Below are 17347 nucleotides of genomic sequence, written 5' to 3'. Positions count from 1 at the left end.
TTGTATGGTGTGATAAAGATCTCTGGAATACATTTGTTTTATTTTCTAGCTTCATTAAGCCATCAGTTCTGCTTCTGCTGAGGGCTGGAGAGCACCAGCTGAGTAACGCCTACTTGGGGAAGCTATTAGAGTTGCTTTTAATGGGAATACGATGTATAATTTTAAGTGTGTCGTTGAATAATTACAACTCTCAATACATCTGCTGAAGCCATACTTAGGTGTGATTTATTAAAGTAGTTTACATTGAAGTTCTGTTACATTACTGCAAAGGGAGGAAAAGAAAATCTTGTGCACTAATATGCAAGAGTTTCACTCTTCTTCCAGAAGAATTACATCTTTGCTAAGTAAAAGAAATCTATTTGGAAATGAGTGATAGGAATATTTTTAGAATAGCTAACCTTTAGATTTTGCAAGTGAATCTTGAGTTCTGAACAAGTGAGTTTGAACTGGTAAGATACCATCTCTGCTCCTGGAATTCTGGCTGCCCCAGGTACCCACTGTAATTATGAAATAGTTTAAAACTTCATCAAGGGTCGAGCTGCTTCAGAGTGATTCTGCAATAATGGAGTAACATGGTTACCGCAGAATAACTGAACTGCTGCAGGTTCATACCTTGTTTATTCCAATATAGTTTATCCACCATTCCTCAAAAAAAGTCCCGAGGCCATTCTGGGTATTGTCTTACCTCAGTTCAACAACATTTCAAAGCATCTTGTATCTTTTTGCACACAAAGCATTTCATCGTGGGAGCCCACGCGTCCCTTCTTTGATTCTGCCGTGAGTTATTTTCAGGACTATTTGCAGGTTAATTAACTTCTTTGCATATTGGTTACTTAGTCTGTGAAATGCCATCTTGGTTCAGAAACACCGAGGTGGTCAGATCGTATCATAGTGTCATTACCACTGTCGTTCACCTGAGGTTTAGTTTTATTCTGCCTCACCCTGATCCATCTTTGTAAATGCCATGGGGTAGAAAGAGTCTTTGCAACTGCTGTGTTGTAGAGTCTCATTAATTATTATAATAAAGCAAGAACCAAAGCCTTAATATTTGATAAGACTGTAAAATAACAACAGAGGTAACTTAGTGTGTCTGGCACGGCTGTTTCTATTCCTTTGGTTTAAGTGAACCTCTCAAGAAGGAATGTAGGATTGAAAGTTTGGGTAGATTTCATTGCAAAACTGAAGATAAATTTGCATGTGAAGGAGTTTTACACTTTTTATGTGTTTATGTCTTTGTCTGACTGAGGTTTCTTGAATCTATCCAGAGAGAGGAGTCTTGTCCTTATAGAAATCATTCTGAAAATACATATTCTCCAGCAATGCTATTCATCCTTCAGCTATTGACACATAGCTTTTGGAAAAGGTGTGGGCTGGATTAATTTATACTGTATGGTTTAATGAATAGTCTGTTCTTTTAGTTTTCTTTAGTGAGCAACAGGAAATATATGCCATTCCTTTCTTACGTTGTTGTTGAATATAATAACATCATGTTTGTATTTATCGACCGTAAATCAGGCGTGAGCGATTTAAGTTTCCATTGTCGCATGTGGTATAAGCAGTTGCAGAAAAAAGACTAAATGTTAATTCCTGATGCTGTGGTGGGGTGGTGAACAAGGTGTTTCTGTAGGATTGATCTCCAGGTGAATTCTTTGACTGAGTTATTAATGAAATCCCTGTCTCAGGTGATATGGTCAGTAACCTGAAACAGAAACAAGTGGCTGCTCATTTTACTCGCTTTCTATTGCAGATATATCTGTTCATGTTATCTCAAAGGATCACAACTGAAATGAGCTTTATGGGTGAAATATTGCATGTTTATAGTGGTGAACTATGCTCAAGATGTGGACTGTCCTCTGAAACTATTGCTTGTACAAATAATTCTTGTGGTCAGCAGCTCGAACACGTTAAGGGGGTGCTGTGGGGGTCTCATTAGCTGGAAGGGAAGGAGAAAGGTGGGAGCATCTCACAGGCCCAGCGTGTCTCCAGTACCACAGGCTGCCAGTCTGGTGTGCTCAGCACCTCTTGTCTTTGATCCATATATACCAGAAAATAAAATTTGTCTTTGCCATCTACTTCTCCTATGTTATTAAAAACTATAAAAACTGAAAGACAACAGTACACATGGCTGTGTGCTCAGCGCTGTGTTTCACATCTCATCCATAGATGAAATAAGTGTGACCTGCGATTTTCCATTTACTCAGAGATATCCAAGCAGTCAGATGCCCTCTAGTTCTGCAGTTGTGGGTGCTTGTGTTAACATTTGGGTTTGTCCCCAAAGTGACTCTGAACAGCTGCTTTCTCTTCCACATATGCCCTGTATGTATACATTTATACAAAGTAGTTTCTGAAATATTTTTAAATGGCTCTTGCTAGTTATAACTTGGATACTACTGCAGAACAGTTTTCAGTTTATCAGGAATAAAGTCAAGAAGCCATGTTGATTGAGTTACTATTTCGCATCTATTAAAGTTTTCAAGTTACTTATTTCTGGAGTTTGTGGCCTTTAAATCAGTATTTTTAGGCTTATTCTATTTTAAATAATTTGTCATATGTAGCTTTGGAACATCATTTGGTGTCTACATATGAAGAAGAAATTTGGATGCTTTACAAATCTATTGGTGAAGCTTATGCTGAAGTAGCTACAGTCTAATTAAATATATGTATGTAAATACACATGTTGTATGGATTGTGCATTACTGTGTGCATATCTTCTTTAAAAAGCATCATTCCCTTTTAAATGTAATGATTCGCAACTTTCCTGGCTGCCAAGAGGCTGTTTAAAAACTCTTTAGGAAAGAGGCTGTAAATATGTTATTACAAAACAAATCACAGCCTCTCACCCCCTCAAGGCTTCAGCTGAAAGGTCCAAGCGCTTTCGAGATGGTTCTTTGTAAAATAAATTCATCTATAACAGTGAAATGTAACCACTTTCATTACCTGGAGATTAGAAAAATTCTTCCTTTTTAATCTCCCTATTACACGAGCCATTTAAACAGTTTCACAAAGGGAAGAACGTGCTGCCAAGGATTTTTCTTTCTATGGCAAGTACGGTGTTGGCAGATGCTGAAGACCGATTTGGTGAAGCTTTAAAGATTGAAAACCAGAGTCTACAATGGAAGCACAAGAGATACAATTCTACCTGAAGTGTGTAAGAGCAATTTCTCCCCTGCATAGTGGGCACAGGATGCTGTGTGTGCTGTTCAGCTGCTTTGTAGAATCATAAAAACTGAAAGGCCACAGTTGGTTTAAGCCTTATTGATTTATTTTTTTGTTTGTTTCTGTAATTCAGGTGGATTTACAAAACTCAGCTAAATACAAGGCAGGCTAAAGGTCTGGATAGTGTAATACAAGCAGTAAATCTGCTATTGCCAGGTTTTTCCACAAGAGGAAGATGCAATTACTGCAATGTTTACTACAGAAAATACCAAAAATGAAATAGAAATGTTCACTTGTGTTTAAAAGGGCAACTCTTCTTATTTGATTTTTACTTTCTTTTTACACTACTTATACTTCATTAGTAGAATTTCAATCTAGCCTTAGTTGTATGGGCAAGATGCTAAAAATTGTATAGTGAGGATTTTGGGATCTCCAGGCATTCAACATGCCCATATATATACTTAGCGCCAACACTTAGTTGGTTTTTCCTCACTCCATTTACCTATCTGAAAACAGATGAAACGTAAGTTATTTAACATATTCATCCTATATAATTTGAACAGAATATTTCTGTTTAAAGGTGATGTTTTGTTACTCTTGAGAATTAGGTTGTCAAACAGATACCTGCCTGTTGCCTTTGAGAGGACATCAGATAACAAAAAAGCACAACTACTGTATTTCTTTGATGCAGAAATGTATGTGTAAGAGCCTGTATTTCTTGATTAGAAAAATAGCTAATTCTCTTAATTTTATTTCAGCTTTACTCTTGGAAGCTCAGTCAACGCCGTTTCAAATAACTCCTTCAACCATGGCAAATATTGTGAAAGGCCTGTATACACTACGACCAGGTAAAAAAGACACAATATTTCTAGAATTTTTCTAGAATATTTCTAAATTTTTTCTTTATCTCTGCCATCATGAGGGTGTTGGTTTTCCCACCTGGATTTAACCTGAAATACTTTTCTCACCTATAATGATCTGGCAGTGGCACAAAATACATACCACAGTATTTCATGTTGTGAATGCCAAGTGTTGGGTTAATGGTTGGACTTGATGATCTTGAAGGTCTTTTCCAACCAAAACGGTTCTGTGATGAGGGAGGGTAGTGCATTGGGTTTTTTTTAAACCACATGTACACTAGTAATGATTATTTAGTGAGTTTGCTGATTGAAATAAACACTGTTGAAGCCTGGCATCAACCAGGTGACCATATGTGGGCATTGGATAAAAGCTCATGGTGTGCCCTAGTGAATATATTTAAAAGCATCCCTTTTTTTCCAAGTAAAGATGAAGTTTAAGAGAACTGCTACAACCTCTGGAAAGTCTGGCTTCAGAAATACTTGTGGGGCATTTATTTTTCTTAGAACTTCTTACCCAGTTGCAATAAACCCAATTTTCATCCTTTGCTCAGTCGCCTGTGTTTCTTATCAGCCTTGTAGCGGCTTTAAGGTAAACTGTTTTGCTTCTGTAAGGCAGTGTTCAGTGTAGTGAAATTAAATCACATTTCTATCCTGAAGCTGAACTAATACAGTTTAGAATTATATAATGAACATTAAAAAGTGTTCATCTGAGCTTTGGAAGATCAGTGAGAGAATTGCATTAATTCATTTGAAATGGGTAATGGAGAAGCAGGGTTATATGTTGATATTACTGTGCTTTCTAGAAATAAGGCTCAGGGAAGAGAGGTGTAAATTTTGTGAACAAGCCTCCCACACTAATGTGTTACACAGAATCACAGAATGTCAGGGGTTGGAAGGGACCTGGAAAACTCATCCAGTGCAATCCCCCCATGGAGCAGGAACACCCAGATGAGGTTACACAGGAAGGTGTCCAGGGGGGTTTGAATGTCTGCAGAGAAGGAGACTCCACAACCCCCCTGGGCAGCCTGGGCCAGGCTCTGTCACTCTTACTGAGAAGTTTCTTCTCATATTTAATTGGAACCTCTTGTGTTCCAATTTGAACCCATTACCCCTTGTCTTATCATTGGTTGTCACTCAGAAGAGCCTGGCTCCATCCTCCTGACACTCACCCTTTATATATTTATAAACATTAATAAGGTCACCTCTCAGTCTCCTCCAGCTCCAGAGCCCCAGCTCCCTCAGCCTTTCCTCACACGGGAGATGCTCCACTCCCTTCAGCATCTTTGTTGCCCTGTGCTGGACTCTCTTCAGAAGTTCCCTGTCCTTCTGGAACTGAGGGGCCACAACTGGACACAATATTCCAGATGGGGTCTCACCAGGGCAGAGTAGAGGGGCAGGAGAACCTCTCTGACCTACTGACCAACCCCCTTCTAACCCACCCCAGGTACCATTGGCCTTCCTGGCCACAAGGGCCCAGTGCTGGCTCATGGTCATCCTGCTGTCCACCAGAACTCCCAGGTGGGGGTCATATGCTACTTTCTAATAGGTCATTCCCCAACTTATACTGGAACCTGGAGTTGTTCCTGTCCAGATGCAGGACTCTACACTTTCCCGTGTTATATTTCATTACATTTTTCCCTGCCCGACTCTCCAGCCTGTCCAGGTCTCTGATGGCAGCACAGCCTCTGGTGTGTCAGCCACTCCTCCCAGCTTTGTGTCGTCAGTAAACTTGCTGATAGTGCACTCTATGATTATCAAGGTGAGTTTGCTGATCTTCAGCTGTACTCGAGAGTGTCCTGAGGCTCAGCAGCCCCTGTGAGATGCAGCGAGAACTGAATTTCAATTTACTCACAAGGTTGATGACCAAAGAAAATAGTAATTCCTTTATCTACATTTAAGCATTTAACAGTCTGATTATTTGTTCTGCTTTAAGGTCTGGTTTCTGTGGGTTTAGGGGATGGTTTTGTTTTGTTGTTGTGGGGTTTTGTTTGTTTGTTTGTTTTTTGTTCGAGATCATAAAATGTATTCAAAATAGAGGATGTATTCAAAATAGAGGCAAAGTGACATCTGTCAAAGAGTAAAATTTTCACAAAAGATCTTTTCCACATGTTTTGTTGTTGCTTTCCCTCTTCTTACAGAATGGGTACAGATGGCACCAGCTTTATTTTCTAAATTCATCCCAAATATTCTACCCCCTGCTGTGGAATCTGAGCTTCAGGAATATGCTGCTCAAGACCAGAAACTTCAAAGAGAGCTTATGCAGAATGGATTTACGAGGTAATAATTACTACTTCAGTAGTAATGGTGCTGGACAGTGCTGAAATCATTTAAAATAATTTAAGAGTTAATGAAGAACTTTCACAGCTCAGTATCTGAAATATGGTCTTATTTTCCACACATTTTGAGCAGTACCAACCTGGCAGATGGTACCAAAGAGCAAATCATCGCAAGTCTTCAAATATTTTCATGTAACAGATTGCTTACAGTTCATGCCACCCAGTCTTTTCATTGTGCTTCTAATGCATGATCATGCTCTTGTTCAGCCTTTACTTTGACCTTTTCTTTTCTGATTATGTTGCTTCTGAAAATGTCAGTTGACGACTTCTCCTTATTCCACTTTCAGAGCTATTTATACAGTAGGTGTTTATTTTAAATACATGTTTCTCTTCTGAGAATTGAAGAACAAACAGTAGAAGAGACGGTGGAAAATTTTCATCATGTTAATTTTCATGTTGATGATTCTGGGCTGCGCCTGTTGTTGAGCTGCCTGGATGGAAGCACAGCATTGGGACCAAGCTTGGGGAAGCTGTCGTGCTCTGTTCCCCAGAGATTCCTTTCTATGGGAAGAGGATAAATCATCCTTCCTGTTACCTGTGCAACTGCAGCACTGAAAAAATGGTCCCGTAGTTTAAACACCCACTAAATGTGTGTATGTTTAGTGTTAGATGTGCTCCTGGATTTCACATTCGTGTAATTTTCCGCAGAGGTAATTTCTCTCTCCAAAGCTTGGTAAATTATTGAGCTTCAGAACTCTACTGCTGACCTAAATGCAAATGGCATTGGAGACTCGTTCCTTGTAAGGCTTTCTGTTGAGCAAAACAAATTTTGATAGCTTAGGATACTAAAAATAAAGTCATAAGAGCTTAGGCTGAGAAAAGCGGTGCATTTGGCCCAAGAAATAGAAGTTTGAGACTGTTTGAAACTGAGTAGGTATATAGTGCTGACAAAAGGAGGAAATTTACGAAACAAAACAAACAAAAAAAAAGGAACATTTTAGTTTTGTCTAATTTTCAATCTAATTAATTCTGTAGGTGTCTTATAATAGTTCCACATACAATCACATTTCACTCGTTTTGTACTTCATAGAGAATTAAAATTGAAGTTTCAAGTAGTAATGATCCATATCCACAAAATCAGTTTGTTTCAGGAACATATTTCCCCCAGTATCTGAAAATAAGGCAGGCTTGCCAGCTTGACCGTGAAGTTTTTTGGCTGGTGCTGTATAAAAGGAAGCAAAGGGTACTGACCGTTGCAAAATTTGGAGGCCAGTGTTGTGCCCTCTTGTTAGAAACTTCATGGGATCTTCAGAATATATTTTAGCAACTCCTGTTTTATGCAGAAAAGTAATTCTCTAACACTGTAAATAATACAAATCCATAGGAAACCGTTTCTGTCTTGTGGGGACAAAGAAATGAGGGCTTGAGAAAGGTCATACAGGGAAGAACAAAGTAAAGGTTCCTGTGTCACATATTGGTTACAAAGTCCAATTTCTAAGAGTTCCTCTTCCTTTTGTCTTTCTGAGTATGTCATCTTCTGGATATTGGACATGTGAAGAGTTTTAATATGTCTTGTAGGTTTAGAAAATTGTCCCACCCCAACCCATGCTTTGGTGCAACTACTGTTTTTATCTACCTTGCTTTTGATTTATTACATTAAAGTGCAAACCAAAACTCTGCAGTGGAGTAACTGATGAATGTATTTTGCAAAACACATTAATATGGTTTTACTGCCAGGGAGTCAGTGCAGCCTGGTAAACATGGAGGTTATGTAAAGTGTTAGAGTCTGTCACCGTGGAAAGGGCAGAGGTAAAAGAAAACTCAAGTACAGGTGATATAATTTGCTACATGGCATTTTGAAGTAGTGTTTGAAATGCATTTTTCCTTGAAATGTATTTGAAGAAGTAAAATGTGCTTCTGCTTATGTTCAGGAACACGGGTTGTATTTCTTTATGACCTTTTCAGCATTGTTCTGAGGTTCTATTCCTACGTGTATAGATGTATATGTATGTACAAAAGGGTTGTTTATCTCTTTTATGAAGGAGCGTACGAAGGCTGTTGGCTTCTGGGTTGGCATGAAATGTCACCTCTTCTCCTATAATTGCGCCAAAAAATGGTGATGTGTCTTTGCTGCTGAACTTCCTACAACAATAACCTTGAGGAACACAGCACAGTGAGGTGTCTTCAGCAGCACTGATGGCATATCAGGTTCTACTTGAAATAGTCAGGTTGTCAACACCATTAAATACTATTTGCTGCAGAAAGTGGGAACACGAGCCATTTGCCTGGCAGTATTTGTCTTGAGAAAGACCTTAATCAAGTCATACACAGCAGGTCCATCACTTTAAGAGTCATTTCAAGGAAGAACACTTCATATTATTAGAGAAAAAAATATTCTACCAACTTCCAGCAGATATATGTGAAATTATAACCACTGTGATGAAAATGTATTAGAATCTCTCTTCCTTATATGACAGTTTCAATAGCGTATCTATCATAGTGAGAAACTTGTGAAGCAGCCAGATTTACCAGCTTTAAGGGTCTGTGTGCACAAGAATAAAAGGAAAAACCATGTTTTCCAAATAGATGGGAATTTGACTTTGGGTTTTCAGGAGCAATTGATGCCAATACAGCTTTAGTTACTTATTTGAATTTTGTGCTTGAAGAGGAAGTGCTGTCAGCTCACATTTGCTTCGAGTCTCATTGCTGGGTTTTCAGGACTATCTTACCTTTTTAGACGGATAGATGCAGAGTTTATGTAGTTCTCTAAAGCTTGGTTGAGGAGTTTGAGTTAAGGAAAACAATTCTATGCATGGCTTGAGACTGCTCTGCATATGAGCAATTTTCCTCATCCTCATTTTGTAAAAAGTTACAAGATCAAACCTACTGTCTTTGACAGAAGGATGAACTCGTTAAATATATAAAATCTAGCTTACGTTTCTGTTTTAGTAAATCCAGAATCCCGCAGTCATGTGTTATTACTACTATGTTTGAATTTTGTTCCTAAAGTCTGTAAAAGTTGATTATGATTGCGCTGAGGTATTTCACTATTGTTTTCTCTTTTTTAAAATCATAGACTGATAAAATGGTTTGGGTTGGAAGGGACTTCTAAAGGTCATCTAGTCCAACCCCCTCTGCAATGAGCAGGGACATCTTCAACTAGAACAGATTATCATGAAAATACTTTTCTTCCCCTTCTTTCCTAGAGGTGACCAGTCACGCAAGAGAGCTGGAGAAGAGTTAACGTACAGTGAGTATGCATCTCCTTGCCCTGCGCTGTCCTGCTGTCCCTGCTGCTTTGGATGCACAGCTCCTGGTGGACTTCTGTCTTCTTGGGGCTGTCGATGTGTCAGAGGATGCCCCTCCATGTGTAGCTCAGTCTGCCAAAGGAATCTTTATCATTCCAAGTAAAAATACAATCTTCTTGGATCTAGAGCCTGGCTAACTGTGCTGGAGTCCCACAGCCCACCTGTAAGGTAGTAAGATATCCAAGCTGCCGAGGCCAAGATACTTCCACTTCAGTTAAGTAGACAGCTGAGGTCTTAAGGGAGAAGAATGTAGTTGTCCCAAGTCAGGATACATCTAACAGGTAACGAAGTGATGAGCCAGGCCACCTCTGGCATAAATCGTGTGCTGGTGGTGTGTGTTCCTGTCTGCTGACAGGAGGGACAGTTTGGAGAGGTCTTGCTTTTCAACTTGGAACCCTCAGTGATGTGTCTAATACAAGCTGGTGACCACCTGTCTTGAGTATTTGTCTACAAATGCTCGAGTCGTGCAGCAGGGAAGTTCTCTTGCATTTGTAGGTGAAGTCTCTTGCTGCATTTTTAACTGTGAGGTTCTTCACTTCATTACTCTCCTAATTTTCCCCAGTAGAGATGATGGGGTGGAGTGAAGAGATACAGGGAGGAATATCTCCATTCTTGGTTAGTTGGTCTACTCCAGACATCCCGAATTTGGGTGCAGTCAAAGGTCCTGCCTTCTGTGCTGATTAAATATTTGTCCAGGAGAGAATCTAATCCCACATGTACTAAGTCAGGGTTTAAGTACAAGGTCCTGATTGTCATTTAGCCTTGGGGACAGGGGAATAGTATCTGTTCTGGTGCCATTGTTAACTTTTTATTGCATTCTTTCTACCAAGTTTCCTCCTGTGCTTTCCGCTGAGTATGTTTGCTTTATTTCCTACCATAAAATGTCATACAATTTTATGATGAATTCTTATGACAACCTGAAATGAATAGGTGGATGTTTCCCTGGTATATCAACTTCAGTTTACACTGTTAGCATTTTGCAGGCAATGCTGGTTTTGGGGTTGATGGGGGCAAAGGACTTAAGGTGGAAGCTTAATATGAGAGAATTTCTTGAATGTTTTCTGTACTTTCAGATGGCTCATCAGGCTGTGCAAGCTCCAGGGGGTACAGATAGTGAATATATTGGATCAGCTTCTCTTCCTGACCAGAACAGACACTGGAGGAGCGCAGGTGGTATCCAGAGCCTCCTTTGGCAACTGCTGATACTCAAGCTCTGACACGAACTATGCCTCAAAGAAGAGTTTTGGACTTCTTTATATGATAAAATGTCAGTTGCTGCTACAATTGGGATGACTTTGAAAGACATGATTCTTTGGTCTGGCCTCTCAACAAGTTCATGTTCTGTGATTTTTGTGAGGAATGCACCTTGAAAAACGATCCTTTCAAAGTAGAAATGGGCAGCTGGAATCAGCAGCTTCCAAAAGTGTTAGAATGGAAGAATCCTTTTTGCACTCTTTTCTTAATATTAAGGACATTCTTAAAACTAGTTAACACGTCAGTGTATTAGTTTTTAAACTTCAAGGTATTTTCTGGAGCTTTTACTTAATAAGAATAAAATTTTGTTATTTTGCAATATTTGTTCATTAGTTTAAAAATGGTCACCTTTAAGAGTTGGTCCCATATAAATGTATCTTGTGTCAGGGAGTTTTAAATTCCAGATTTTTCTTTTAGCTCTTTTTTTGTTACTTTGTATTTTGAAATCTGTTTTCCTATGTGTTTGTACTCTGTGCCTTCAGCTTGTGCACTTTGCAACTTTATAGACCATATTTTGTTACTGCAAAATGTGTTCTTGAGGCAAAACTTGACGTGAACAAACATGCTGCAAAGTTGCACTTTTCTCTTGCGTTAATGGGAGGTGAATCTGAGAAAAAAGTCGAACCCATCACCATCACTAATCGTGACTTGGAAGTTTGTCCCCTTTTATTTTACATGCGTTTTAGTGTTCAGTGCTGGGACCAACTCTTGTAGAACCCCTCTCATTGACTTTTCAGTGGCTTCCATAATCGCAATAGATTGAGGTGTGAATTCCAGACTGAATGAAATACTAAGATGTGTTTGATGCTGTGCTATGTAGAAATATTTGGGGCAAAATTGGCGGGTTTTGTAGGTCTGCAAAGTGCACCTCTGGCAGCACGAAGCAGACTTGCAGCTGGTTGATCAGTGAACAGTGGCACCTGTCCAAGGTCACTTTGTGGCTCCTGTGCTGTTTCTCCTGTCCCGGGGACGCGATGGGGCTGTGAAGTGGATGCTGTTGGCATCGGGGAGCTGAGGAGCGGCGTAACGCAGGCATGTGTACCCATCGGCCCCCCGCTTCCAGCCTTGGCAAACCCAGCTGGAGATCCAGCTGAGCCCAGTTCCAGGAGATCTGGACCTATGGTCTGAATCCTAATGATTGTGACAGGGGCTTTAATCAGTAGTATGGCTAATGCAATTCTTTCCTGAGGGGAGAAACATACTTGAAAAACCAGCTTGACTACAGGTGTTTTTGTTGTGTTTTTTTCCTTTTATTACTATGGATTTATTTTTTATCACCTTTAGTTACAAAGAGAAATGAGTCGGTAATATAAAATCTTTCTGAATTGAAACAAAGTTTGTTCAGTTTTATCTTGCACAGCTCTTATGCCTGTTTAAAAAAAACTACACACGAAACCCCCCCACAAGCCCCTTTATGCTTGTGTGACTTCATTACACAATGCAGGAAAAAGATAAAAAATATATGCGGCAGGGACAACATTTCTTTTTCATTCTGCTTTGTAGCCATGTAAATGGATTTAATTCTCTCAGTTTCACATCAGCCACTTTGGCAATGCTGTTAGTTTGGAGGGTGGGCGTGGGGAAGAATGTGGAGGACACTTCTGTGATTGACAGATTAAAATCTGATTTACCTATATATTTCTTTGCATATTCAGAAAGCCGATTTGTTTTTAAGGAAGTGTTTCTTTTCAAGCTAAAAATGAATGCTTCAGTGTTCTGCTTTCCATGCAGAGCAATGCCAGCAGGCTGAGCTCACCCCAAGCAGTGGAAACCAAACCATTCGCAGTTGGGATTTTCAAGTGTCGATAGTGTTTGCTTCAGCTTTGCTACCAGCTGCTTAAGTTGAGGCAGAATTAGACAAAAACAGGGGTTTTGAAAATTTTGCTGAAGAACGCAGTGGAAAAGTTAATGAAAGCTGATAGGGAATGAAAAATGATTTGCCAGCTTCCAGATTTTTTTAAATCAGTTTTGGCTTTAGACAAACATAAAATCTCTGATAGTGTCCTTAGCTTTAAAAATCACTGTTTGCTGAAATGCCAATATTCTCGAGTTAAGAATAGATACATTAACCGAATTTGGTTAAAATGTGTTTACAACGTCATTCTCATTCTAGTTCACCTAATACAGTAATCAAGTTCTATCATCCTTGTCCAGTGATCAAAATGTTTTTCTGTTCTTAAGGTGGTTTTACTGGTTCAAGCTTTTAAAGAACATGTATTCCTGTTGCTTCGTGTTTGAGGCAAGGGTTCAACATTCATTTTACGTTGCATTATGTTTGGGACACAAACTTCTAGAACAATAATTCCATCAGAAGGTAAAGCATTCCTGTCGGTGTGGTTTACTTTGTGTGCACTGGGTAGTGCTTGGATGCTTCTCAGTCCTGTGTAGCATTCTCACTTGGCCACCATACCTGAGAAATCTGTTTGTTAAGCACTGTATTATGTTGTAAATTTGGCATTAAAATTCCTGTATGTTTTGGCATTATTAACATAATGCTGAAATATTGTTTATCTGTCAAAGACGTTATCATTGTGACTGAGCATGAAACAATACAGCGTGCTATACTAAATTATTTTGTTTCTCTGTAAACTTGCATTTTACTTACAGTAAAACTAACTCAGCCAACTTGAACATTGGTACTGTAAAGCCACAATTACCAACAGCATGTTCCTACCTGCAATATTTAATTTAACCAGATAACTTGTGGTAAATCTGTTGCCTCTGTAGCTTACTCTGTTAAGATTAAGCAGTAAAGTTGGTTATACAATGGGCGTCCTCTCTATGTTGCACTGGTTCTATAGCCAAACTTGCTACATTAAAATATTTTCAGATTAATTTCATTTCTTGATTTGGGAAGTTGGAATATTTAACTCCATCCTGCTGACTACTGTAATAGTAGGTGACTGTCACCATATGGTTCAAGATGGTCTTTGATACAAGTGGTGATGGGGGGTGGTCTATCTAGGTAAGTACTCAACTCTTCTACAGTTGGATCTCCCCGATACCCTTCTGCAGTTGTTGAGGAAGTATTTGTGGATTAATATTTGAAGTAGATTTTTTGGACTCCTGTCATTTGATAGAAATATGACCAGCCAGATTTATCTCTTTTAGTTTCTCCCTAATGTGACTGTTTGCTTTCTATAGGTTTTAAAACAAAACAACACAGACACCAACCAAAATTAATGACTGAAAAGTATTTTCCATGTATGCTACGACAAGCCCAGTGAAAGGACTGTTACATAGAACTGCAGAATAATGACCAACTGCTTGGATTTGACTTCTGTCTTGACCACAGCTCCAAATGAGAGAAAACACATGTTTTGACAACTTGACATGCAGCAGATTCCCAGAGGGCACTTAGCTCAGCTCACAACCTGCAAGTTATGGTGCCTTTAGGGTCAACATAGTTCTTGACCATAATGAAAAGGTCCTGCTGAGGAGGAACGGTCGCTGCTTGGCTTCATGTGCTTCCCTGTCTGATAACATGGAGACGGTCTCTGTGCTGATGCCACTCTCGTTAAAGATGCCTTTTTTTGAGGGAGGTCTTGCATTGGCCACTTGTTTAACTCTTGTGATTGCTTTTCACAGCTGAATACTGTAAATAAGGCTGATAATGACAGTGTGTGCGTTCTCCAGTGGTGTTTGCTTTGCTGCTCTTAGAGCACCTCCCCTGGATGCCGTGTTTGCATGGGGTAATGCTGAGCTGCAAACTGTGCTCCCAGCGCTGTCACGAGGCAGGAAGAACGTAGGTGGTCAGGCGTTGTGTGTGTCCCTTTCTCGAGCTGGGACTTTGCAGTATCAGGTACAGGTGCGTGGCCGGTACAAGGAGCAGCCTTTTCTCCACCGTTCCTTTGGCCGAGTGCAAGCAGGGGAGGTGCAGCCTGGCCGTGCCGCTGCTTTGCTGGGCCGATGCATCGTGCCATTGCTGTGCCTGCCCATCATGTCATGTCATTGCTGTGGCACGTACTCATGTCCCTCTCCTCCTCAGTCTTTTATTTCTGGGTAAGACAGAGGAGAATTTGCAGGTGCAGTCTGAGCCTTCCCCATGCAGCTTTCTTGGGAAATTTTCTCTAGCTGGTCGAGAGATTTTTCCCCCGAGGAAGAGGACTGTGGGTCATCTATCTCAGGTTTTTGTCTGCTGGTCTCCAAGGCAACATGGTACAAGACAGTCAATCATATTGAGTGCACCATGCTTCTAGCACTTAATTCTGCACTTAATCTAAGATAAACAGTGACCTTTTGGTAGGATTGCAAACTTCAGGTAGCGGTAATCGTGGAAAGTGTGGAGCAGGGGTGGCCTTACTCTGGAGATGTCATTCTAGGAATTACAGGTCACAGGAAGCTATTTTTTCTGAAAGGACATTACTTATTATAGCGTAAGTTGATATGATACTGGCCCAACAAGATATTTTTTATACCCATAGTGTCTGTTAACAGAAAAAGGGCAAATGATGGAAGTTTCATCTTTATCAGCAGTGAAATACACTGGCAGTGGGGAGCAGACCCGGGGTGAGGGGAAGCCTCACCTGGCAGGAGGTGCAGAAGATCAGCGTTACCGCATTAATAAAACCAACAAACTTGCTGATTTGGCCAGAGTTGAAAGCTCCCTGACAAAGTGCTTTGTACTTTGCTAGAGGGAGTGCAAGGATTAAACCCATGTATCTTGACCCGACTTGAATGACTGGTTTGAGGGGTTTCCAAAACTTCATAGGTAATGAGTACACAGAAATCCCTCTGGCTGTCCATGGGATGCTCCAGATGCACTTTGGTTAATGCTGCTCTTACTAAGCTGCTGCTAAGTGATCTGATTAGCAGAGAACAGGAAAACTGGCTCCCATAATGACGACAACAGAATGAATTTAGCAATAGCACTTATTGCCTCTTTAGTATTGTTTTTCATTTAATCATTCCCTAAGAAAACCTCTTACAGTTTCCATGATGACCTGGGTCATCACCGATTTCTCTTAGCAGACAACAGGTAATTTATTTGTTAGCACCGTTTGCCATCTATCAGCAAATCGAACGATTTTGTACAGATAAAAGTTCATAAATGAATATCTCAGGGTGGTTGGTAGATGTTACCCTGTGGATGAGGTACATAGAAGACGGATGGAGCTCTGAGTGTGCTGCTGAAGAGCTGGGGTGCTCATCTGCCCTCAGACCCACGCTGTGGACTGTGGGGTTGTCCTGTGCAGGGACAGGAGTTGCACTTTATGGTCCGTGTGGGTCCCTTCCAACCCAGGGCGTTCTGTGGTTCTGTGATCTGCTTGGGTTCATGCCGCTGTCCCACAGAAGCTCAGGGTGACTGCAAAGTGAGTTGTACAGTGAGCGCACACGTAGGTGAGCACACACAGGTGCTGAGTGTAAATTCCCCAGGCAGAACTTTCCAGACGGGACCTGTCCTGCTGATGCAAGAGCAGGAGGAAAACAGGCTTGTTTGGTTCTTTCACGTAATGACTTTTGTGTTACACCTTCACTGGGCAGGCACTTGCTGTTCCCCGTTGCTTGAACATCTGGTGCTGTTAAAGGTATGTGGATTTGATGCTTTAGTGTGTTGGAATGAATGTTAGGCAGAATTTCTTCTGAGTTATAGAACCATTTCTCTTAAAATACAGAGGTGCATCATACCTGGTGATTATCTACTTGTAATCTACATAATCTCATTATCCTATTTGTTCCCTCACAGCTTCTGAAAGCATGTTCAAGTGATAATATGCTTTCCAGTTGTGGCTCTGATTTTCTACTACTAATGTCGTAGTTGTTGAGGACATACACAGGAGAGAGAGACCCACGGAGTAAAATGCAGTTCTCCATGCATATTTCTCTTTCATCTTTCCTGCCAGTGCTGTGTCATGAATTGAAAAACTGCGCACACAATTGTTGCTGTAAATCCTTCACCTCATTCATGTTTTGGCATAATAATGTTTTGTTCTTTTCTAATAATTCCTGATGTTGAATTTGCCATTTCTTAATAACCAATGTATACCAAGCTAACACTTGTTAGAGCTGTTATAATCCCAAGATGTCCCTTGTGGGTAATAGTAGCTCCTTGTGAAAGTAAAATTAGGATCATGGGGGTTTGGGGTGTCATGCTCTGGTCCTGCTAATGAGTTGGGAATTACCAAGATGATTTCCTTGGGTGAAAGGAAACAAGGAAGACTTTTAGCATGAGAATATTTCATTTTATTTAGCTAAGAGTTTCAACAACTTTTAATTTGCTGCAGATTCTCTGAGCTCAGACCCACTGGTCATTCAGCACTTCATGATTTGCTGATATGGGACAAGAGAGCAAGCAAGCTTGGAGTTTGCCAGCGGCTCCTGTCTGTTTGCCAACACAGCTACTCATCTTCTAAGGACCTACCTGTGTCTGAAGATCCAAACTGAGCCATTTGGCAGCAATTCAGCTGCTGGGGCTGAGGTTTGACATCTGCAGTTGGTGGTGCAGAATGGCCTCTTTCATCTACAGGACACTTTAATGGCTTGTGATTGAAAT

The 17347-nt window shown here is 40.3% G+C and overlaps 1 protein-coding gene across 1 annotated transcript in view; it reads left to right on the top strand.

The window, feature by feature from the left end:
- Positions 1 to 11173, top strand: part of CACUL1 (CDK2 associated cullin domain 1) — a 44731-nt gene extending 33558 nt beyond the window's left edge. Inside the window, exons 6-9 of the mRNA XM_080347526.1 lie at positions 3915 to 4004; positions 6155 to 6293; positions 9499 to 9542; positions 10674 to 11173. Coding sequence (XP_080203652.1) covers positions 3915 to 4004; positions 6155 to 6293; positions 9499 to 9542; positions 10674 to 10714 — 314 coding nt within the window. The 3' untranslated portion in view covers positions 10715 to 11173. The remainder of the gene's footprint in view (positions 1 to 3914; positions 4005 to 6154; positions 6294 to 9498; positions 9543 to 10673) is intronic.
- Positions 11174 to 17347: the final 6174 nt, after the last annotated feature.

Source organism: Nesoenas mayeri (assembly GCF_963082525.1).
Source record: "Nesoenas mayeri genome assembly, chromosome: 7".
NCBI lineage: Eukaryota > Metazoa > Chordata > Aves > Columbiformes > Columbidae > Nesoenas > Nesoenas mayeri.
The sequence above is the reverse complement of the archived record's forward strand: the minus strand, read 5'-3'. Positions and strand labels throughout refer to the sequence as shown.